Raw genomic sequence first — 23,570 nt, 5'->3', positions numbered from 1 at the left:
TCCTGCGGAGAAATATTGAGGTCCTGATCCTGCGGATGAATGGGCGTTTCCGCCGCCGCTTCTAGCTCTCCGATAGGTCGTTTGCCACGGTCGGCCGCTTCTAGCTCTCCGACTTGGACAGCCGCCTCGAACACAGGAGGAGGTTGACGGTGGGGTCGAAATCGACTTACCAGTGGAACCTCGTCACTCCCGTCACTCTCTTCCAGAACGAAGGCCGAGGGTATTGGATTTTAGGATAAGTTCCCTCGGTCACACAGACTGCCTCTTCCGGGACGGGTGTAGCCTCGACCGGTGGAACAACAACTGGTTTACCGACTTTAGAAACAGGCCTTACTTGGACTGTTTCTTCGGTCGGAACAGACCGTTTCTCAACCAAAGCTTGGGTGATGGGGGGAGAAGGGGAAACATTGGGAGTCGTCGCCCCCGTAGTTTGACTAGAGATAACGTGAATCTCCCGTTCCCCTTTCTTCGCCATCTTTTTTACCCGTTTGGCGGGCCGAGGAGCTTGATGACCGGCTCGACCTCTTGACGAGGCCGTTTGCTCAGTACGGCCTGCACAGCGGTCTTAGCCCTCTTGGAAACGGTCAATTTTTTCTCGACCGCAGCCGTAGCGACCACTTCCACCTTTTTCAATGGCCGATTGCCTGGAAAAGTAAAAGCAAATCAGCAAAGCCGATCAATAGTTCAAAATTGAAGGAAAAAGGTACAAATAAACTGTTACCTTGGGGTTGGGGGCCAGGAGCCTTCTTAGGTCGATCACCGAAGATTTTGTTCAAGACGGTTTCGACCGGAACACCAAAAAATTGTTGGGTATACTCTTCCCACCAATTTCCGAAGGTGTCAGTGCAAAGAGGTTCTGGAGTGACCGGTCGAAGACGGAATTTTTGGCACCGCTCCTGGAACTCTCTTTTGGCATCATTGCATTCCTTCTCTGAAGAGCTAGGTTCGCGTCCGCGGCGTAGGACGGACCGTGAGGAGAGAAGAGGGACGGGGCAACCTTGAAGGTAGCCAAGCTACCGAGCGAGGAAGTTGGGGTGATACACTTCCTAACTCGCTCGGCGACCCTCACAACTAAGAGGTAAGTAGCGGGCAAGCACGAAAACCCCCAGGATTGACGAAGGTCGGCATCTTCATCCGCACGCCACGGATGTAAGGAGTCTGATCGACGAAGGGTATTCTCGACGGCGGCAGATCAAGAACTCGTCATCAGAAAGGTCGTCAAGAGCGAAAAAGTATCTGAACACTTCTTCGACTTAGTGAGGGGGGATTGGCCGAAAAGCCAACTGAGGGCCGAGAAATCAGTAATTGTTGGCCGAAGAGGAGCAAAGTAGACCTGCAGCCAGAGTTAGAAGACCCATAGGGAACCATTCTGCTGTGGATCGACCTTATCTAGGGTCGTTTCGACCAAGCAGCGTAGGAGATGGGCGAGAATGGCCGGGCTGAGTGCTAGAGTGTGACCGCTAGCTAGGGCTTCGGCCACTGGCATATTCTCGACCAGACACTTATTAGTGATAGGAGCATATTTATGCGCCTTAGTTAGTTAGTTCTTATGCATTTATGTTGTGTTTTCTTAGTTAAGTTAGTCTTTTAAGCTATTTTCATGTGTTTTCAGGTTTTAGAGACAAAGTGAGCAAAAGGAAGCAATTTGGAGCATTTTGGACCAAAATTGGGCTAGAATGGAGTTCATGCATATGTAGCACAAGGGATGGACGAATTTGAAGGATTGATGAAGCTAGGAATGTGTTTTGAAGTTGAAGAATTGAAGATACAAAGTTTCCTAGTTGAAGTAGGAAATGGCTTAAATGAAGGATTCCTAATCAATGTAGGAGTCCTAATTGAAGATGGATTCCTAGACACATGAAGTTTCCTACTCAAGCAAGGTTTCCTATGTGAAGAAGAAGAGTTAAAGTCAAAGAATCAGCTCAAGAGAAGGAATCTTATCCAAAACCTCATCCATAACCTTATCTTAGCTTATCTTATCCAAACAAACCTTATCCTATCCTATCTTATCCTAATCTTAAACTATCCACATTTCAGCCACTTAGGAGGGTTTCTAACTAGATTAGGACACATTAAAATTGGTTTTTAGAAGCCCTTATCCACTCCTACAAAGGTGCCATACCTTATCCCTTGTTTTTCTAGAAATCAGCCACAAAACAACCTTTCTAGAAGACCTTATCCCTTGTCCTACAAAAGTGACGCCCCAAACCTTTCTAGAACTTCTAGAAACTTGATTATTCCTTTCCCCCTTGGTCTCTAAAAGCCTTAGCCTTTTCCTTCAAGGATTGTGTGTTATTATCCTATACAAATTAGGCCTTTAAATCCTTTTCCTTTGCTACATAGGGGCTGCGAATTTCAGCCTATAAATACCATCTTTTGCTGCACCATTTAGTCACCATCCTCTACCATATTTTCACTACACCATTCACCCAAATATACCTCTTGTGCCGTGAGTTTGCAAAGGAGAAGAAGGAAGAACTCTTGGAGCCGTGCATGCCATTCAAGGAGCTTGGATTGTGGAGCGTTTCTAGGTGTTTTCTATCTTTGTTTTAATGTTTAAATTTATTTATCTTTGTTTATTTGCGAGTATGAGGAACTAAACCCCCTTGGCTAGGGGGGGATTCGAAACCATGTTTATGCTTGCTATATGATTTGATTACTTCTAATTGCGTTTCATAAGTTGTGAGTTCAATTTGCTTATCTATGTGAATTAAAACTTATTCTTGTATGTTGATTGAGGGTCGACACTTAGTTTGCATGCATGAATTTGATGCTAGGATATAAGGGAATTTCACCTAATCGTTATGAACTTATATTCACAAGTAGTAAAGGTTGTTGATCACAATCGTGTTAAGTAAATTCTTGGCATAAGTTTCATGCAATCATAGTAACAAGTGCTTCGTCAATGCTTATGGTTTTCATAGAACTTAATGATTCTTGCTTGTATCTCTATTATGAAATCATGTAGGGGACTTGTGGGGAATGCTTTGGGTTGTCGTATGCAATTCATCCAATTCAATAACTTAAGGAAAATCTGAGGGTTAATTTAAGCGGACCTAATTAACTTGGGGCGTTGAGAATTCATGGTTTATTGAAAAGCAATTGGAAATCGTTTTATATGCAAGTGTGACATGTGTGGAGATGAACCCCTTAGCTAGCCTTCCATCCATTCAAATCATCCAAATTCGTTTTAAAATCCGTTTTAGTTTACAAAGTTTTGTTTTGTTTTTAAATTCGTCCAAAATCAATCCCCCTTTTCTTTGTTGAGTCATACTAGTTAGAAATCAATTTAGTTTGTGTTTTTAAGTGTCTTGAGTCAAGTTATAATCAATTTTCGTCCAAATTCTTCCTGAGTGTCAGAAACTGCCCAGAAAGTGTTTTAAGGCAGTTTTGAGTGTTTGTTTGCTGTTTTGAGTCTTTTTGTTTGTTTTGGTGTTTTAAAGTTTAGTTTTGCATTCTTTGAGTCTAGTTTAGTGTTTTAAACTTGTTTTTACGTATTTGAGTCATTTTTCAAGTGATTTAGCAATCCCTCCTAATCCCCGGCCTAGAACGATCCCTACTTACATACTTACTACAATCGATAAAAAGAGGGTTAATTTGTGTGTCAACATAATTTTCACATCAATTAGATTTAGTACAACAGATAAATTTGTTGTACCAATAAAAGAGGAAAGCCTCGTGTTCTCCTTCTCGCAGAGCCTCTTCTCCTCGGCAGACAAAATGGAGATACAGGGTGTTATAGTTGAAGAAGTTCTTGTGAAGCTTGTGAACCTCTTCCTTCGAAGGTATTTGGCCCTCACCGCTTAGCATCTCAATAGCCCGCTTGTCGAAGAGCGCCTTCAAGTTGAGGTTCGACGGGTACCCAGAAAGGGCAGCGTCGATTGGGATTCCAGTAAGGGAAGTCCCCAAGATGGCAATAAGATCAAGGATGGTGGGGCCAATGGGGCCGAGAGGGAGGACCATGGTGTTGGTGGCCGAACACCAGAAGCATAAGGCCGCTAGAAGGAGCTCCTTGTCCAGAATGACCTCCATGGACGAGAGATGAATGACGTCGTAAATGCTGAGAACTTTCCATTGCTCGCCGAAGAGCTTTTCCATTCGTACAACCTAGGCCGCCCGGGTTGTAGTGGTCGAGGGCCAAGAGCCTTGGGGCCTTACCACATCCCACTTCGGCCATTCTAACCCTTATAGCAAGGGTGACAAGCAATGCTTCTGAAGAAGCCCAGTGACGGTGGATGGTACTGCCGCCTTAAAGAAAGGACCCAAGATTTGATGAGGGGTACTCATGTCACTCTTAAATCGGATGGTCTTGATTGAACTTCGATCGATGATTTACTGGCATTGGTCACACTCCTTAGAAAGCTTGGAGATAAAGGAGGCCATGGTCAATGATTTGAAGGGATGACAAGAAAAGAACTTTCTAGGTTAAGGTTTGAAGACGAAGACCTGGAATGAAGAAATGCACTAGAAAGCGATGGCAAAAAATTTCAGAAAATTTGAAAGCGTAAAGTACAAATGAGAGAATTTCAATATTTATAGAATTGTGGAAGGAAGGGCAATCGTTCGAAATTCAAAATGAATGGTAAAATTGACCGAAGAATTCACTGATCATTATGAACATTCAGAGAATCCAGTTGAGAAGACCGAGGGTTTCGTGTTTTGGGGGCCCACGATTGCGTGTGGCGGCGAGATTTATGGCGAAAGACATTTTGGCGTCTGCACGATGATGAATGTCTCGCGGATTGAGGTGGCATGGTTATGTTCAGCAACAAGGTCATGATGGTATGACTGTTCAGGAAGTCGCACGCCTTAGACGTCATTATTAGGGATTGGCCATATTAAAGGGTGCCACGTGGTGTATTGGTCAGCAGGACCAAGATCGTGCAATCGTGCTAAATAAACGCACCTTGGAAACAGAGTATTTGGGTCCTGAGTGTTAGATTCGCTTTTTCAAGGTTGGAACTCAACCAAAGAATTCAGGCCGAAGACCTCAGAAGCGAGGGGGTAATGTTTGGGCCCAAAATATTAGTTTGGGCCGAGTATAGAATCATTCTCGGCCCAGAAGGCCTTACAACAAGGGTACCATGGATCATTTAGTGCGTGGGCCTCCAAACCTAGGTCGGTTAGGTCATGCTGCAAGATAAGTCGAGTCTTGGCGCAATAAGGAGTCTCGGCAGGATTAATAACCTGGAAGTGAATCCGGCTTGATAAAGGACTAGGTTCACAATTATAGTGAAAATAGGACTGGTCGAGTTGGTGTTTGATCAGGAGAAGAAGACCTAGTCCGAGTAGGGTTTTAACTCGACCTTAAAGGTATCCTGTGCTATAAATAGAGGAGGTTGTGCATCATTCAAGGCTCCTCTAATTCAACACACAACTGCCCTGCGCAAACTCTCTCAACAACTTTGAGATTTTTATTTTCTCTTTTCGCTGACACATCTTCCGTTGGCATCAACAGCACTATGAAAGCAACCGGTGATATCTTAAGTCGGCATAGATAGCTCTGTCGTCGTAGAATCAGCCGATCTCGCAGTATCTTTCGTTGGCATTAATAGCACTACGGTGAGGACGGTTGGTTACCTATCCAAGTCTCGGTCGAGAACGATTTCTGAATCCTTATTGATTGAGGTCATCTCATTAGCCTTCTCGGCGAAGTGAGGTGTTACAATTTACTGAGCTCGGCGCATTGCACGCCGAGTTATTTTATAATTGGATACTCTCAAGTGGGATTTAGAGTTCAGCATTCAAACGGCCGAACCACGTTCTCTATTAAGACTTATATTTGCTTTGAGTATTTGTGCCTTTACACTTTGGTGTCGATTCGGCATAAGTTTACTCTGATGAATAACATCACTATGACCGAATCCAACGACGACGATTCGTGAACTTCGTAAGAATAGTAGCCTTGTCTTCAGGTTCGAGAACCCAAGAGGCCGAGACATGTTCCTTCCTCGGTAGCAATCGCAAGACGCAGAAGTCAGCCGCGCGCCCAACGCAACATCAACAAATTTATTCCTTGGTCGAGCTCGGCCGACGAGTTGGCACGCCCCGCATTCACCGAAGGACGTAGTTAGCTTATAGATTATTCGGCCTGCGCGCCACGTAGGCTTGGTAGTTTTTAGGGTCAACAGAATCGTTCCATGTAAGCTGGGTATGGATGGATGAATTTAGAGAACTTCGGCCCCTTTTTCATGGCCGAATCAATCATCTGCTGGACCTCGGTTATATCGACGGACGTTACTTCCACTCTCTGGTTAAGTTCATCTGTCCTGCTACTCGATCCTCTTTTTTTTCTAAGTCAATTGGCTTGAGCCAAGTAGGAATTGGCTCAGCCTGTACTATTGACAACAGATTATTCCTTGGTGGCAATTGCCAAGAAAGATCGAATGACCTGTCGTCGCAAACCTTGCTAACCAGTATTTCAAGCAATCTGTTTTGTACCTCACTGTTACTGCGTATCACGTCATGATGTTTATCGATTCCTCGACTAAACGTCTGTTCAACCGCCCTAGACTGTTCGTCAAGCCGTCTTTGAAGAAACGATCTTGTTGGTGGATCAGAGCCTTCACCACCATCCTCATCACAGTCCTCCACTATCCCTTCATTATGAACGCAGGTGTTTTTGTTAGGGATTTCTAGACTGCAACGCTAACCGCCGAGACCAACTTCATTTTCTCGGCGAGTCGCGCTTGTGGACTCAGATGTCACGGCACTAAGGGGATTTTGTGCCTGTGATACACTTTGTCCTATGTTCTGAATTGGCAAATCGGTTGTTGATTTTCCCATAGCTGTTTTCTTTTTTACCGATCGTGTTTCAATTGGCATGAACTTCGTAGTTTAGCACTGGGTCCCACTGGATGTGCCAAAATGTTGACCCTAAAAACTACCAAGCCTACGTGGCGCACAGGTCGAGTAATCTATAAGCTAACTACGTCGTTCGATTGAATGCGGGGCGTGCCAACTCGTCGGTCGAGCTCGACCGAGGAGTAAAATTTGTTGATGTTGCGTTGGGTGCGCGGCTGACTTCTGCGTCTCGCGATTGCGACTGAGGAAGAAACACGTCTCGGCCGCTTGGGTTCTCGAACCTGAAGACAATGCTAATATTCTTACGAAGTTCACAAATCGTCACTATCGGATTCGGTCACAGTGATGGTATTCGTCAGAGTAAACTCACGCCGAATCGACACCAAAGTGTAAGGGCACAAATACTCAAAGCGGATATATGTCTTAATAACAAACGTGGTTCGGCCGTCGGAATGCCGAACTCTAAATCCTACTTGAGAGTATCCAATCATAAACTAACTCGGCATGCAATGTGCCGAGCCTAATAAATTGTAACATCTCACTTCGCCGAGAAGGCTAATGAGATGACCTCAACCAACAAGGATTTTTGGAAATCCTTCTCGACCAAGACTTGGATAGATAACCAGTCACCCTCGACGTAGTGCTATCTATGCCGACTGAAGATGTTGCGAGACTGGCTGGTTCTACGGTGACAGTGCTATCTATGCCGACTGAAGATATCACCGGTTACCTTCATATGGCGAAAAAAGAAAAGGAAAAAATCTCAAGGTTGTTGAGAGAATTTGCGCAGGGCAGTTGTATGTTGAATTGGAGGGGATCTTGAACGATGCACAGCCTCTTCTATTTATAGCACCAGGCACTTTCTAGACCGAGTTACAACCCTACTCAGATTAGGATTTCTTCTTCTCATCAAACACCATCTTGACCAGTCCTATTTTCACTATGACTTTGAACCCAATCCTTTATCAAACCGGATTCACTTTTATCCATATCTTGCCGAGACTTCTTATTGCGCCAGGATTCAATTATTCGTCTCGCAGCATGACTTGACCGACCTAGGTTAGGAAGCCCACGAACTAAATGATCCACAGTAACCTTTTTTGTATGGCCTTCCGGGCCGAGAATACATCTCGGCCCAAACCGATATTTTGGGCCCAAACAGAGACAGAGAAAAGGAGATTCGTTGTGATGACCCAATGAAACTCAAGCTCAACAGACCGGATTGTAGACTTCTCTTTTTAAAGAATGTTGTTCTCAATTTAATTTATAAAAATTGCAAATGAGTATTATAAGATTTGAAGAATGTGGGGTGTATAGAAAATGCGCGGTTTATGTGGAAAATATTAGGTGTATGAGAATGTAGGGTGTAAGGGTATTATGAGAAAGTATATAGGGTGTATTAAGATAATTTTTAATTGAAAAAGCAAATGTGGTGTGTATTAAGTATGTGAAGTTTAATCAACAATATGTGGGATGTTAATAGAATAAGCTAATAATTTTAGGGTTTATGAGGAGAAGGATATGTAATATCAAACTAAATAAACGCGAACGAGTTTTTGATCTAGTTGTGCTTTTCTCTTTGAAGTAGGAAATCGTATCTACCTCTCACCTGGTGATTCAAAAGAAAAAATAAATAAACTAAGGGGGAAAGAGTAGAAGTTTCGACGGGCTTTTCTTTTCGGTCAATAAAGAACTTCACCCAAAGCTTAAGGGCCCGTTTAGTGGGCTGTCATCGCGCGCGCCGTGGTCAAGTTGGTAGATCGTCGGGTCGTCGCAAGCGATGTAGTGGGTGGGTCGTGAGCGAGAGGGTCGTTGGTGGGTTGTGCCTCCGTCTGTTTCAATCCAATCCAATCCTATGGACGTAGTCCACACCAAACAATAGATTAAAAAACCCAATCTATCCGATCTAATCCTTGTCTAACTAGTCCTCTAATCCTATCCATTCCACCAACCTTCACCAACGCTTTTGGTCTAATAGTTATCTGTCTCCACGGCTTGTTTTAGTTAACCAACTGCAACTTGGAGTGCAAACTTTTTCCCTCTCCTTAATATAAATTAGAGTAGAGCATCTCTAATGGGCTCTCAAAATGAGCTAGCTCCTAGCTAAATTTTAAGGAGAATTTGAAAAAATCCATCTCTCATCACTCTATCTACACACGCTCCTAAATCTGAGGTGAGAAAGAAGGTCCTGTCATTAACTACCAATATTTTAAATAAAATATTATGACTCTCTAAACTAGAGAATATGATTTGACCAAAAAAAAAAACTAGAGAATATGATTGGAGTAGAATTTTTCAGTGAAAAGAGAACCTCGGTGATCCGGACTTTTGAAATTTCATCCAACAGCCCATCTGTTTTGATCTTTTAAAAGCTATAATAATTTTTGGCCGTTTGATGAAATCTCAAGGGTTCGAATCACTTGATCTGGTGGACTTGGTGGAAGAGATCCAGAGAGGATCTCTTTCCTTTTTAAGGGAGCTCCTAAAGTAACTCTAAAGTCTTTTTAGCTAACTAAAACATAGAGGGCATGATTGAAATGCTCTAATCTTCTGTAATAAAAAAAGAATTGGGGTAACTTGAGCGTATAGGAAGTAAGATAATCTCTAATGAGCTCTCTAAATGAACTCCTAACTAGAATTCAAAGAGGATTTAAAAAAATAAAAATAAAAATAAAAAATCAATTCTAATTATGCTCCCTCTCCACCTCCTAAGATAAGGATTCATCTACGGAACTCCTAGTGGAGACTCCTTATTTTCTCCCTATGATTAATGCTAAATATTCCTATTGGAGAACAAAATCAACTAGATTTTCATACATTGAACTGCGGATTTTACGAGGAAACCCACTCTTTTGATGTCCACATGTATTAGTAAACTCAGGATAGGCAGAAAGTCAATTGATTCTAATACCCAAAATTTAGCAAATGTGAAAAACTCAAAAACCAAAAGAAAATTGATTTCACATCAATTTTAGCCTCGCACACACCCCTTTTTCTTTTTAACCATCGGATTGCATAAATCAAACAAAACCAACAAATAGGGTTAAACAAGAGCGTGTAGTAGATCAAAAGTGATGTGCAGTTATCATTTCATTTCCCAATCAAAGTTACTGCAATTCTCAAGTTCAACTCACATGTTTAGCGAGTAATAAATACATTTGTGATGAACTCAATTCTAGCTGGGGTCACAACTGATACTAACTTTTGGTTCGGGTACTTATAGGTGCAGAATCACCATATTAAAGCACAAGCCACAAGAAACTGAAGATCTATATATCAAAACATAGTGTCAATGATATTAGAAATGGAAAAAATATCTGAAAATCTAAAATTAATCAGATACAGTTTCGAAAACAAAATCCAAGATAAAATTGTGAACTAAAAATATTGCCTAAGCTGCACTCTGCTTCTTCAGTTTCGCAAGCTCATTCCTGACAAGCCCAACTTTCTGCAAATGAGGAAAAGGGATTAGCTCGACAGAGTTCAACATGACAAAGATGAACAAAATCATAGTGACCGTCTACAAACATTCGAAACTAAGCCTCGTAAGGAAACAGGCGCTTTTAAAGAAAGAAGTACATGGTTTGAAACTTTGGATTTGTTTATGGCAAAACAACCAACCTTAATCTTAGCCAGCATGAGCTTGAACCGATCAAAGTCATCAAGAGCCGCCCTTCTCTTCTGAACAATCAGTTTTCTACCCCACGAACTGTTCTCCCACTTCTTCTTCATATCTGCCAACACGTATACAACTATTTAGAATAAAACTATGACATAAAAAATAAAAAATAAAAATTTAAAAAAAAAGACTTACTTTTTATGAGGAGTTGAGCTTACCAGCGGCCTCCATGGCAGCAACCAGTTCCTTCTTCTTGGGGACCCTCTTGATGTCGATTTTGATGTCAGTGAGAGAAAGTCTCTTGAAATTCATTTGGGACCTCACCATATCAGGGGCATCAACCAGAGCCTACAGAGAATTACCAGAGGATCAAAACGCTGACGTCAATGCAGAAAAAACATCACAAATACATTGAAGATATGACAAGACCACCATCATACAATTACAGATGGGCAGAGATCGATTTGGTTCTGATTGGAGCCCAATCAACACCAATTCAAAATTCTACCGTTGTGATTTATCACACCAAATAAATACAAGTTATACAACCAAACAAAATTCGGGTCAGATTGGATTGGTAATCACGTTATAATCTGCACTCAAACGAAAAGTTTAGATCTTAAAATTTTCTCATTAGCAAGTAGGAAACTAACAAAATCCATGGGCCAGAGGAGAAGTTGCATGAGATGCTAGACCTTAGCCCTTCCAATAGATGAAACAGATTTCAGTATATTCAAATTATAATTATTTAACATTCCCATCGTACCTAGTCCCATTCAGCAAAATAGTTATTAGACTCTTCTAAAAATCAAGAGACATCCCAACATGCATCCAAGGGATACACATACAAAACACAATGGCGAAGCACAAATTATAAATTTTCGTTATTTCAATCCAAAACCCTTTCTTTAATATATTAGTTGATTTGTTCTCATTTATATATCTAAATACAACTCAAACAACACAGTAGGTGACCTTATTGTTTAGGGAATGGTTGCGTTGGTCGTAAATCTCTAGTCCAAGATTCCGAAAACAATAATAACAACGCAGTTCATAGAGCTCAAAATCTGCTTACTAGCTCCAAAATACTTGAGGAAAAAGCATAAATATGTAGCACTGAAGCTTCCAACTCTACCCAAATGAAGTCCCAAAAAATGTCCTTCTATTTCCCCTCAAATTTTCTACGTTAAAAAAAGAATGCAGCAGAAAATTCGAACTTTACAACCAAAGAATAAAATTCAATAAAGTTCAACAATAAAAAATAAAAAATGGAAAAATGAAGGAGAAGGGTACCCTGTTCTGGTCAAGGACATCGACGATGACGACGAGCTTCCCGTAGTCCTCTCCGTAGTTGACGAGAGCCACCCTTCCGATCTCGACGTACCTCTTGAAAGGCTGTCCAAACAACAACAAAACAAAACAGGGTGAGATCAAACAAGAACGAAACGAAGTCGTATTAAAAGAGTATACAGAGAAGGAAATCCAATGGGTGTGTAGATTAGAGTGGAGGAGAAGAGATAGCTCACCATTTTCTGGTTCTGGTGTGAGAGCTCTCGTAGTGTAGTGGTAGCGGTAGCGGTAGAGGAGGCGGAGCGGAGACGAACAAATGTAGCCAAGGTCGGGGATTTAGGGTTTTGTTATTGTTATTTAGGGTGAACTTGGATGTTTTTATTTCATTTTTTATTTTTTTTATTTTGGTTGTTTAATAAAGTGAGTTTTAACGAAAAACTCGCGGTACTGTTCACTTTAACGAAAACTCACATTTTTACATTAAAAAGTCAAACCTGGTACTATTCATTTTACTCTTTATTTTGTCCTTATCGTTAAAACTCAAAGTTTTCAAACATTTTTCATTAGTTTTCCTTTTAATAAAAGGTGAATTAGAATTATCAAATTTGAGTGAGGCTGAGTCGAGTTACCTCAAATAAGCTTTAGATAATTTTTGTAGCATACGTCACATTGTATTTCAAGTTTTAACCAATTTAAACAGTTTATTATTTTCTCAAAATATCATCTTTAAAAAAAAATTAAAAAATTGGTCAAAAATATAACCATTAAGTTAATATGTTAATCTATATTTGAAGCATCAAATTCTCTTTTTCTTAATATTATTACTATTAGGAGAAATTGAGAGAATTTAAAACTATTACGTTAATTTAAAACAAAAAAAATGTGAGTTTCAAACTCGGAACGCATTAGTAAACACTCAATACCCTATTGTTTGGACCCGATTTTACATTATCGGCCCAAGCGATCGAGGCCGTTGATGAACATAGCTCTCAACCGTTAGATGACTGAGTAGTTAAGATAATTATTATTGAAGGATATATTGTTGGTTTTAATCATGATGTTATCTTTTAATGGTGAATTATTTTGACATTTTCTAATACGGGATAAATGAGTTTCAAATTATCTCCAATTTAGAAGCAATAACATAGTTCGAATTAATTGGGGTTTGCTGACAGAACATGCAGAGATCAGCACTTGGCATGATCAGATAAGTCTTGAAGAATGGGATGGCATGATCAGATGGGCCTTGAAGGGATAATGAAAGAATATTCTTTTATTTTCCTATTTGGTCAAATAAATTTGTCAGATAAGTAAGTAGGTGATAGGTATCATGATATAGGGAAATGACCACGTGGAATGCATCCAAAAGATAAGAAAGGAAAAATAGGTTTTTTTGGATAATGGTGATAATACTGAAGCAAAGTCAGGTTGTCTATTTTTCTGTTATTTGCTAAATGATAGGCTCTCGCTTGTCTAGTTGGGATTGAAGTCAAATTCTACTCAAGGATCAGGCCGTGCCAAGCAAGCATACAGTCACTATAAATACAGATGCAATGACAGCAGAAAATGACCTCCAACTCAACACACAAACTGCCATGCGTAAACCCTCGCTCTACGTGAAACCTTTCAACAACCTTGAGATTTTTATTTTCCTTTTTCACCAACACATCTTCAGTTTGGATAAACATCACTGTGAAGGCAACCGGCGAACATCTTCAGTTTGGATAAATAGCACTGTTGCCGTAAAATCAGCCGGCCATGAAGCACCTTCAGTTTGGATAAACAGCACTACGATGGGGCCGACTGGTTATCTATCCAAGTCTCGGTCGAGAAGGATTTTCGAATCCTTATTGGCAGAGGTCATCTCATTAGCCTTCTCGGCGAAGTGAGGTGTTACAAGTTACTACATTCGGCACATTGAAATCCGAATTTGATATTGAACTTCACAGAACTAGCAACCTTGTCTTCAGGCTCTAGAACCCGAAGGCCGAGGTGTTCATTCCTCGGCCGCAGTCGCAAGATTCAGAAGTCAGCAGCGTACCTAATGCAACATCAACATATTTTACTCCTCGGTCGAGCTCAACCGACGAGTTGGCATGCCCCACACATAACCGAATGACGTAGTTAGCTTATTAATTACTCGGCCTACACCCCAAGTAGGCTTAGTAGTTTTTAGGGTCAACATTTTAGCACGGCCAATGGGACTAATGATAGGAGCATTTTTATGCAACTTAATTGGCTTGTTCTCGTACGTTTACGTTGTGTTTCTTTAGTTATTTTAGTGTTTAAAGTCACTTTTATGTGTTTTCAGGTTTTAAGGACAAAGTATGCACACATGTGCATTTTGGAGTCGTTTGGAGCAGTTTTTGTGCATCAAATGGATTGCATATGCTTGGAGGTAAGAAGATGGACGAAATTGAAGATCAAATGAGCTTAGGATTGAATGATGATGTGAAGAATTGGATTCAAGACAAATAAAGAACGAAGTGTTCAAAAATAAGCAACTAGCCGTGTGCTCCACCCTTGCCATTACTCTTCCTTGCCGTGCAAGGAAGAGTCATTCTTTCCTAAATCTTGCATTTAAACACTTTCCTAATCTACTTTAAAGCCTTGCCACACCTTTTAGCTTATTTCCTTTAAATTTCTGATTTGTTTCCCTAAATTGTAGAAGCTTTAGACTTAATTTTTGTTTACCTAGTTAACCTAGGGTTTTATTTCCTTTATCCCTTTAAATAAACCCCTTGTTGCAGCACACACATGGGAGCACACGGCATGGCAGAAATTATGGTGTGTTTTGTGGTGAAATGATGAAGCATGTGTGTGTTTTGTGGTTGAAATGATGCAAAGAACATGTGTGTGTGCAAGTGTAATGGTAAAGCAAAGAACATGGCAACAAACACATGGCAAAGAAAGCAAACACATGGAAAGAAAAGAGCATGGCAGCAGCAAGCACATGGAGCACACGGCATGGGCAGAAATTGTGGGTGTTTTGTGGTTGAAATGATGAAGTATGTGTGTGTGTAAATGTAAAGGAGAAACATGGCAGAAAATGTGTGTGTTTTGTGGTTGAAATGATGCAAAGAACATGTGTGTGTGCAAGTGTAACAGCTAGGATGATAACATGGCAGAAAACCCACATGCAAAGTGGAAGGAAAGCACACGACATGGGCAGAAAATTGGTGTGTTTTGTGGTTGAAATGATGAAGCATGTGTGTGTGTAAATGTAAAGGGGAAACATGACAACTCACACCCACACAAGCTGCACATGCAAAGGAAATGGAGTGGTCCTCTCTCAAGCCTATAAATACCACCTCCCATATTCATCAAACATAACAGATTTTGATCCCTTACCTTAGCCACACCTCTCCATCACCATTCTCTAAAAATTCAGCCAAACACCACCCCTAGCCACACCACCCATCAACCCTAAACCTTTCCATACCATTCCCCATCCATTCTACACCATAAAAACCACCCAAAACCTGTTCTAAATCTCTTATGCCGTGACTATTGCAAGGAAGGAATGAGAAGGAACATCTTGTGTCGTGCCTATGCCCAAGCTTTGGGAGTGTTGGAGCGTTTTTAGGTGTTTTCTATCTTTGATTTCAATGTTTAATTTAAGTTATCTTTGTGTAATTACGAGCATGAGGAACTAAACCCCTCTTAGTTAGGGGGTGATTCGAAACTATGTTCATGCTTACAATATGATTTGATTACATCCAGTTGTGATTCATAAGTTGTGAATTCAATTTACTTATCCGTTCGTGTAAAACCTGATTTGTGTATGTTGGTTGAGAGTGCACGCTTAATTTTCATGCATGAATTTAACGCTAGAATATAAGGGAGTTTCACCTAATCGTTATGAACTTATATTCACAAGTAGTGAAGGTTGCTAGTCACAATCACGTTAAGTAAATTCTTGGCATAAGTTTCATGCAAATCATAGTAACGAGTGCCTCGTCAATACTTATGGTTTTCATAGAACTTAATGATTCTTGCTTGTATCTCTATTATGCAATTCATGTAGGGAACTTGTAGGGAATGTTTTGGGTTGTCGTATGCAATCATCCAACCTAATAACTTGTGGAAAAACTGAGGGTTAATTAGTGCAATTCACGGTTAATTTGAGGCGTTGAGTATTCATAGTTTATCGAAAAGCAACTGGAAATCATTTTGTATGCAAGTGTGACATGTGTGGAAAAGAACCTCCTAGCTAGCCTTCCATCCATAAGTTTCATTCAAATTCATTTACAATCTGTTTTGTTTTACAAAGTTTGTTTTGTTTTCAAATTCGTCAAGAATCAATCTCCCATTTATTTCAAATTGTTAGATTAGTCAGTAATCACTTTAGTTTGTGTTTTTAAGTGTCTTGAGTCAAGTCATAACCCAATTTCGTCCAATTTAGTGTTAGGTGTTCAAAACTGCCCAGAAAGTGTTTTTAAGTCAGTTTTGAGTGTTTATTTGTTGTTTTGAATCTTTTTGTTTATCTTAGTATTTTAAAGTATAGTTTTGCATTCTTTGAGTCTAGTTTAGTGTTTTAAACTTTGTTTTTATGTTTTCAAGTCAGTTTCCAAGTGATTTAGCAATCCCTCCTAATCCCCGGCCTAGAACGATCCCTACTTATATTCTTTACTACAATTGACAAAAAGAGGGTTTAATTTGTGTGCTTATATATTTCGCACCAACTAAGTGCTAAAACTACGAAGTTCACATGATATATCAAGATCACAATCAGGATGAGATTTGGTGCCTATTAAAGGAAAGTGTCAAGAAGCAAACAAAACTACTTGAGGAGTACTGTAGAATTCTTGAAAAAGGGCTAGAGGTCGGGGGGCAATTGTTTTTTCAGTTGAGACAGAAATTGTGGTAGGCCTAGAAGCAAAAGTTAAAGTTTCTAAGCCACAAATCAACTTAGAAAATGATTCGTCAGAACAGTGCTCTAATGACGAACAAGGCCGAGACATGCGCCTAGCTGAAAAACCACGCCAATCGATATGATTATTGGTGATAAAGCCGATATAGAGATATCCCATTCGGCTCAGTTGTTTGAGTTAAAAGCCGAAATTGACGAAATTATTATGCTTGGGGGGCATGACAATTGTTCAACACATTCGGCGACTGATAAAAAATATTTCACCAAGTCACAAATATTTGGAGATCATTTTTTCGGCCTAGTGCACAGTTTGATTGGCTATATTGGTATTAAACGGTCTCGGCTCGGAACAAAACATCGTTCGCCTCCTCCTAATTATGGTTCAACCACTTTTATTTTTGTTTGCTAAAATATATATATAATAAATAAATTATTTTCTTAACCATTCGGCCTTTCAGGCCAATGTATAAGAAAATAAAGGGGGCAACAAGGTGGTGCGGCAATCTAAAAGATGGTGTGCTCGGTTTAAAAAATTAAAGTTTTTGGTAGACTATTTCGGTCGAAATCCACAACATGAATGACTGATAAAATTAGGTAACCTCGACAGCTAAAAAGAATATTTGCAGCATGCTCTACACCTACCCATCCTTGGCCATTCTTCCTTACCAACATTTCGGCCATGCCGAGCTCGCCTGAAGTTTGATTATCATGCCAAGCCAAGATAAAAAATTGAGATTGGACCAAAGTCGACGAGTTAGTCAAGATGCAACAACTAAGGATAAAATCCTCGGTCCGCTGACGACTCAGCTTCCTAATTTTTCAACTAGTCCTAATTACTAAGTCATCAGTTCCTGTCTTCGGCCATAGCTATCATCGACCACATGTTTCTTCGACCATAGCTTTAGTCATCAAGTCAAAAAAGAGTGTGATAAAGACATGAATGGCTAACAACATCATTTTAAGCCTTGGTTTTAACAAAGCCATTTGTGGGCATTTGTTCGAAATTTTATAGTCATGGCCGACATCATTTCATGGGATTAATATACATATATATATATATATATGTATGTATATATATGTGTATGTCTTGTCACGTCAAGATGCCATAGATATATACACCAGTCGATCGTGGGGTTATATATATATATATATATATATAGCTCTTTAGGATGCCATTACCGAGAAGTGATCAGAGCATTCATGATTTATGGCAAGCCCAGCTACCAAGAATCGGGTTTTTCTTGGCCCTATTAATTATTTGACTGATGATAATAATAGCCGAATGACGGTAGTGGATGGTTGAATGACAGGCCAAACTTGGTAGAGTGTGATTGTTTCAGAAAAGTGATTGCAACATCTTTGATGGATGACAGGCCAAGCTACCAGGAGTGGTTTGTCTCGGCCCCTATTTTTTCTTGACTCTCCAAATTTTCTCGACCTCCGCAGTCAAGAGCTGCGACAGGTTTTTATTGGTTACGAACAATTAATTTCCTTAACCATTCAGTTCACGAGCCGAAGCTCAAGGAAATTGGGGGGCAATGTTTGGACCCGATTTTACACCATCAGCCCAAGCGATCGAGGCCGTTGATGAACATAGCTCTCAACCGTTGGATGACAAAGTAGTTAAGATAATTATTATTGAAGGATGTATTGTGGTTTTAATCATGATGTTATCTTTTAATGGTGAATTATTTTGACATTTTCTAATACGGGATAAATGAGTTTCAAATTATCTCCAATTTAGAAGCAATAACATAGTTCGAATTAATTGGGGTTTGCTGACAGAACATACAGAGATCAGCACTTGGCGTGATCAAATAAGTCTTGAAGAATGGGATGGCATGATCAGATGGGCCTTGAAGGGATAATGAAAGAATATTCTTTTATTTTCCTATTTGGTCAAACAAATTTTTAAGATAATTAAGTAGGTGATAGGTTATAGCCTATCATGATATAGGGAAATGACCATGTGGAATGCATCCAAAAGATAAGAAAGGAAAAATTGGTATTTTGGATAATGGTGATAATACTGAAGCAAAGTCAGGTTGTCTATTTTTTTTGTTATTTTCTAAATGATAAGCTCTCGCTTGTCTAGTTGGGATTGAAGTCAAATTGTACTCGAGGATCAGGTCGTGCCAAGCAAGCATATAGTCACTATAAATACAGATGCAATGACAACGGAAAATGACCTCTAACTCAACACACAAACTGCCCTGCGCAAACCCTCCCTCTACGCGAAACCTCTCAACAACCTTGAGATTTTTATTTTCCTTTTTCGCCAACACATCTTCAGTTTGGATAAACAGCACTGTGAAGGCAACTGGCGAACATCTTCAGTTTGGATAAACAACACTGTTGCCGTAGAATCAGCTGGCTGTGAATCATCTTCAATTTGGATAAACAGCACTGCGACGTGGCCGACTGGTTATCTATCCAAGTCTCGATCAAGAAGGATTTTCGAATCCTTATTGGCAGAGGTCATCTCATTAGTCTTCTCGGCGAAGTGAGGTGTTACAAGTTACTACATTCGGCACATTGAAAGCCGAATTTGATATTGAACTTCGCAGAACTAGCAGCCTTGTCTTCAGGCTCTAAAACCCGAAGGCCACGAGTGTTCCTTCCTCGGCCGCAGTCGCGAGATTCAGAAGTCAACAACGCACCCAACGCAACATCAACATATTTTACTCCTCGACCGAGCTCGGCCGACGAGTTGGCACGCCCCGCACACAACCGAATGACGTAATTAGCTTATTAATTATTCGGTATGCGCATCATGTAAGCTTAGTAGTTTTTAGGGTCAACACCTATCTACTAAGATGTTAGACCACATGCGTGTTCGCTTATTTTCTTCACTTTAGTTAGATGCCTTAGGTAGTTCAACTTATAGAAAGGAGGTCTCTAAGACAACATGCTTAATATCAAATTATTATACCGACTTGAAATGTGATTTAACTGAAATCTCCACTTCAAAGGACATCTCCACCCATGCACCAATTGCCAAGCCGAAAGGCTATAATCCCCTCTTGGGGCCGAAACCACTCCACCCCATGCACATTGCCAAGTCAGTTGGTGGGCCATATGCAGCCCGACCAGCAGCCCAAGCCTAGCAGTCCATATTTAACTCGGACTCTTTTGTTTCCATTTTGTTCTATATACACAAATGCTTGATTCTTACAGACTACAGTTATGTGCGTGTACATAAATTGTTTCCCATTGTTTCCAAATTATAACTCAATTTCTTGCAAATTGTCAATTTTTCAATCTCAATTCGAGCTCTTCTCTAAACCGTAAATCCTAAAAATACAAAAATATTTAAAATATAATTGTAATGAAGAACAAGCGGACATAATCACCATTCAACATAAACTTGCCAATAGACACCAATCCCAGCCACAAGGGTAAAAAGTATCAGTTTCCGACTAATGAAGGACGATGAAGTGGTGGATGGCTGAGGTGGCTCGTACTGTTTTCCTCTAAGCTTGGCAAACAACCTAGATCGCAGCTGAAGGAGCCGACCAGGTTTATTGGCATCTGCAAGCAAACATCAGAAGCTGTTCATGAAAGAGTAACAAGTACATAGAGAAATACATCAATCCTAGAGGGCGTATGGAATCCAGACTGAACTAAAAGCAGACTACCAGCCACATGAAACTCTGTTCCTGACCGTAAATAAACCCAAATAGATGCATTATGAAAATCCAAATAAAAACCAAATTACATTTGGGAACGTATAACCTAAGGCATTTTGTAAAAGATAATCGATATGTTTCAACATATGCAACTTATGCGGTGTTCTAAATTAATACTCGTGTTGTATCTCCACGAAATTGTCAATCAATATTACGCTACAAACAATCTAACCTTTGCCCTTCGCAAGTCTTTCCTCCTCGCCAACACGCCTTCGAAGCACATTGAGCAAAGCACCAAAATACAAGGCACAGACAGTGCACGTAATTGTGATAACATTGTATGGCATGCTAAAATCGGGTGTTGTCAGGGGTACAAGCAATACTTCTGTGTATGCCAGAACAGTGCTGTTTTCCTGAAGAAAAAAATAATAATTATAGAGTAAAAAATAGGTATAAAAATCCATGAATTGAAATATGTACCAAAGAACAATATGTCAGATAGAATACCTGGAATCTGGATAAGATGGAGGACTTATCCACAGATTCATCTTTAAAAAATTGCATGCTTGTGTGGAAGTTGGGAAAGCTTATTATGGCTGATGGAATATCAAATCCTTGATTGGCATCTGGCGGATATTCATCAATATGCAAAAAGCCCTACATAGATATTATAACAGTCATAAGAAAATCAACAATTACAGATGAAATTAAGTGTACATTCAAACTTCAGTGTGTGTTCCGAGCAAAAAATATGATACTGAAGTTCCTATCACCAACGCTTTAGTCAGCCATTGTTTTGCACGAGCTTACGCAGAGTTTAGCAAATAGAGGAATTTTCACATAGCTATAGAACAAAGAAAAAGAAATTACCTTATCAAAATCCAAGGTTATAGCAGCTGATTTCATTCCACAAGGGAATTTCAGGACCATCTCCATCAACCCAGGTGACACCTTGTCTACAGAAGGTGAAACGCGCATCTTTTCAACGATATCTGAAACTGCTTGAAGTTGTTCATCAACAAACACTTGCAGTGTATGATAGTAAACCTTAATATACCACGGCACAACCTGAAAAACTTTGACTTCCAATTTGCAGCTGCCTTCACCCATATCAGTACCCAGCAGCCAATCACTCACTTCCGTAGATCTCAAGGATATTGCGATAGCACCCCTTTCATTCCCACTTCCCATCAAGAACCTACTAGCGTGTAATGGTGCTTTCTGACATGACCAAACTACAGGACGCTTCCAAGTTAGGCCTAGATCAAATGGCCTAGATTCAGTGTAATTCTCGATAGAAAATTCATATAAAACAGATGGACTCTTCTTTTCAAAGCCATTCAGTTCTTTTAAGACATTGTCTGGCTCGACAGACAACTCAAAGACAGATTCATCAGGACTAGATATCTCATTTTCTTTCTGCAAATAATCCAGTTGAGCAACCAGTCCCCTATCAAGCTGAACGTATATGGTGGAAGATTTAGCAAGCACACAGCTTCCAATGACCTTCCTCCCAAAAATTGAAGTCAAGGACCAGCTTGGTTGCAATTTTGTTTCATGGGAATAAGTCATAGCAGTTATCTGACTATTGGGTTCTACAACAACTGTGAGTGTTTGCTGAAGAAAAATTCCTGAAACTACCCCCTCTGATTCGATTTCACTTGAGGCCAACCACAACCGCTGTGAATGATAAAATCCCTTGTAGATAGATGGTCTATCCATTAATGCAGAAAGCCCAGCTTTATCTCTACAAGGAAGGAGTTTGAGCCAGGGAGTTAGGTTCTCAGTACAAACAGCCTCACGAGGCAATGTACCATACCTCAGACTGCCTGCCGCTGGGCGATATCCCCATTCAGGAGCGGAATATGTTGTAGACGATTCCAGGAAGTTGATTGATGCACAAAAGAGACCTGAGAGAGCATGCGTTAAATTCTTCCAAGAATCATCCACCTGGTCATGAGGGACATCAAAAACAGCCCACAACTCAACTCCAGGAGGCTTGGCATTGTTGCTTGCTACGGGATCAAACCCACCCCAGCGATCATAATTCCATCGGCCTTGTGTGAAGGATAATTCCATTTCCTTAACATGAAACTTCTTAACCTGTCCAACCAACACTATCCCACAAGTTATTTAGTAGTTCAAGATACTACAGAAAATTTTCATAAATTCATAGAAAAATATTGGAGGCAAGTGGACAGTTGGGTTGTGCAAGCAGTAACACTTAGAAGAATGTTAAAAAAAGGGGGTCGAGGGGTTGTCACTTGTCAGGATCTCGGATGCATTATATACTGGACAAGCAGAAGCAGAAGAATGCATGATAGCGAACATTAAAAATGTCGGCTGCAATCTGGTTTAACCTAAGAGAATCAAGTACCCAAAACCTTCCCAAATGCCGAGTGACGATTAACTGGCATGCAAACAAAGTCAAGTCTTGTACCATCCACATTTGGGTTGCGAATTCCACTACAGAACATTGATAGCAAAAAAACTAACAGTTCCTCCATGAGTCATTGTTACACACTTGTTGTTTCTAATTTCCAAACACCATATACAATCCACCCTTGCAAAATTGTTGTTAATTTGTAAACTACATGAAGATACACTACCTACCACACACACAAAAAAAAAAAAAAAAAAAAAACACCAGCAGATGCCTCCAGAGTGCTAATTCTAATAAACCCTAAAACTAAAACTGAATCTCAATCCTAAAAGCTCAAACACGTAAATTTCAACACTTACAACACCTAATCAGCTATCAACTACCTTAAGCACTCTATTAAACAAAACCCAGATACAAGATCCAAACTTTATCTGTTTACTGGCTCACCCTATCCCAAATTAGCGATTTTGAACAAAATAAAAGGGACCTACCAGCTGAGATATGGCTTTGGGGAAGAGATGGTGGTGGCGACCACTGGAGCTAATATGTGGGGCCCTGCTCCAGAAGTGGAAGTGGGCCAGCACCTTTCGATCCGGCAATGGCCTCAGAAGCAACTCCTCCGAGAAATCTTCTTCTTGGACCACCGATCCCGAGGCAGCTTCGGAATGGAGAATTGGGGCGGATAGTAAGAGAGAGAGTAAGAGGACCGGTCTGAGAAGAAGGAGAAGGGCCATGAGGAGGAGCGAGCGAGCTAGAAACGGAGTGTGGGCGGCGTTGAGATTGGCTACGACAAATAGTGTTTAAAATATCGGCTAAATCGGCCGATATTTCCAGCGATATGTCGGAAATTGGGGTAGTAGGCATAGAAACTAGAAAGAGGGGTTGAAGTGAAAATCATCCATGAGTATCCCCAATTTTTTTATTTTTTCAGCCAAAAGGATGTTGCACTCCTATTAAATTAGGAATATAATT

The 23,570-nt window shown here is 40.3% G+C and overlaps 2 protein-coding genes across 3 annotated transcripts; both read right to left on the bottom strand.

The window, feature by feature from the left end:
• Positions 1–10,057: 10,057 nt before the first annotated feature.
• On the bottom strand, positions 10,058–12,100 carry LOC103424134 (large ribosomal subunit protein eL14z-like). Its single transcript, XM_008362208.4, has 5 exons — positions 11,950–12,100; positions 11,717–11,818; positions 10,642–10,771; positions 10,426–10,538; positions 10,058–10,252 (listed from the first exon to the last, which is right to left on the bottom strand). Exons 1-5 carry the CDS (start codon positions 11,950–11,952, stop codon positions 10,196–10,198), a joined length of 405 nt encoding a protein of 134 aa, XP_008360430.3. The 5' UTR covers positions 11,953–12,100; the 3' UTR covers positions 10,058–10,195.
• Positions 12,101–19,799: 7,699 nt separating this feature from the next.
• Positions 19,800–23,570, bottom strand: LOC103453483 (uncharacterized). Of its 2 annotated transcripts, none has more exons than XM_008393028.4 (5): positions 23,090–23,570; positions 21,086–22,318; positions 20,723–20,872; positions 20,448–20,628; positions 19,800–20,117 (listed from the first exon to the last, which is right to left on the bottom strand). In XM_008393028.4, the coding sequence occupies exons 1-5, from the start codon at positions 23,330–23,332 to the stop codon at positions 19,936–19,938; spliced, it is 1,989 nt and encodes a 662-aa protein (XP_008391250.3). In that variant the 5' UTR covers positions 23,333–23,570; the 3' UTR covers positions 19,800–19,935. The 2 variants fall into 2 exon arrangements, with proteins under 2 accessions (XP_008391250.3, XP_070666720.1); XM_070810619.1 differs by having other exon boundaries at positions 21,086–22,332; positions 23,090–23,320.

Source organism: Malus domestica, chromosome 13 (assembly GCF_042453785.1).
Source record: "Malus domestica chromosome 13, GDT2T_hap1".
Classification (NCBI taxonomy): domain Eukaryota; kingdom Viridiplantae; phylum Streptophyta; class Magnoliopsida; order Rosales; family Rosaceae; genus Malus; species Malus domestica.
Note: the sequence above shows the minus strand (reverse complement) of the source record. Positions and strands in the feature narration are given on the sequence as shown.

Coding starts and splice junctions, on each gene's coding strand:
- LOC103424134 (XM_008362208.4), bottom strand. Junction 10,772..11,716: donor ATGTCCTTGACCAGAACAGG/GTACCCTTCTCC, acceptor AATTCTCTGTAG/GCTCTGGTTGATGCCCCTGA. Junction 10,539..10,641: donor TGCTGCCATGGAGGCCGCTG/GTAAGCTCAACT, acceptor ACGTGTTGGCAG/ATATGAAGAAGAAGTGGGAG.
- LOC103453483 (XM_008393028.4), bottom strand. CDS start 23,332: ATGGCCCTTCTCCTTCTTCTCAGACCGGTCCTCTTACTCTCTCTCTTA. Junction 22,319..23,089: donor CCAAAGCCATATCTCAGCTG/GTAGGTCCCTTT, acceptor TTGGTTGGACAG/GTTAAGAAGTTTCATGTTAA. Junction 20,873..21,085: donor TAACCTTGGATTTTGATAAG/GTAATTTCTTTT, acceptor ATATCTATGTAG/GGCTTTTTGCATATTGATGA.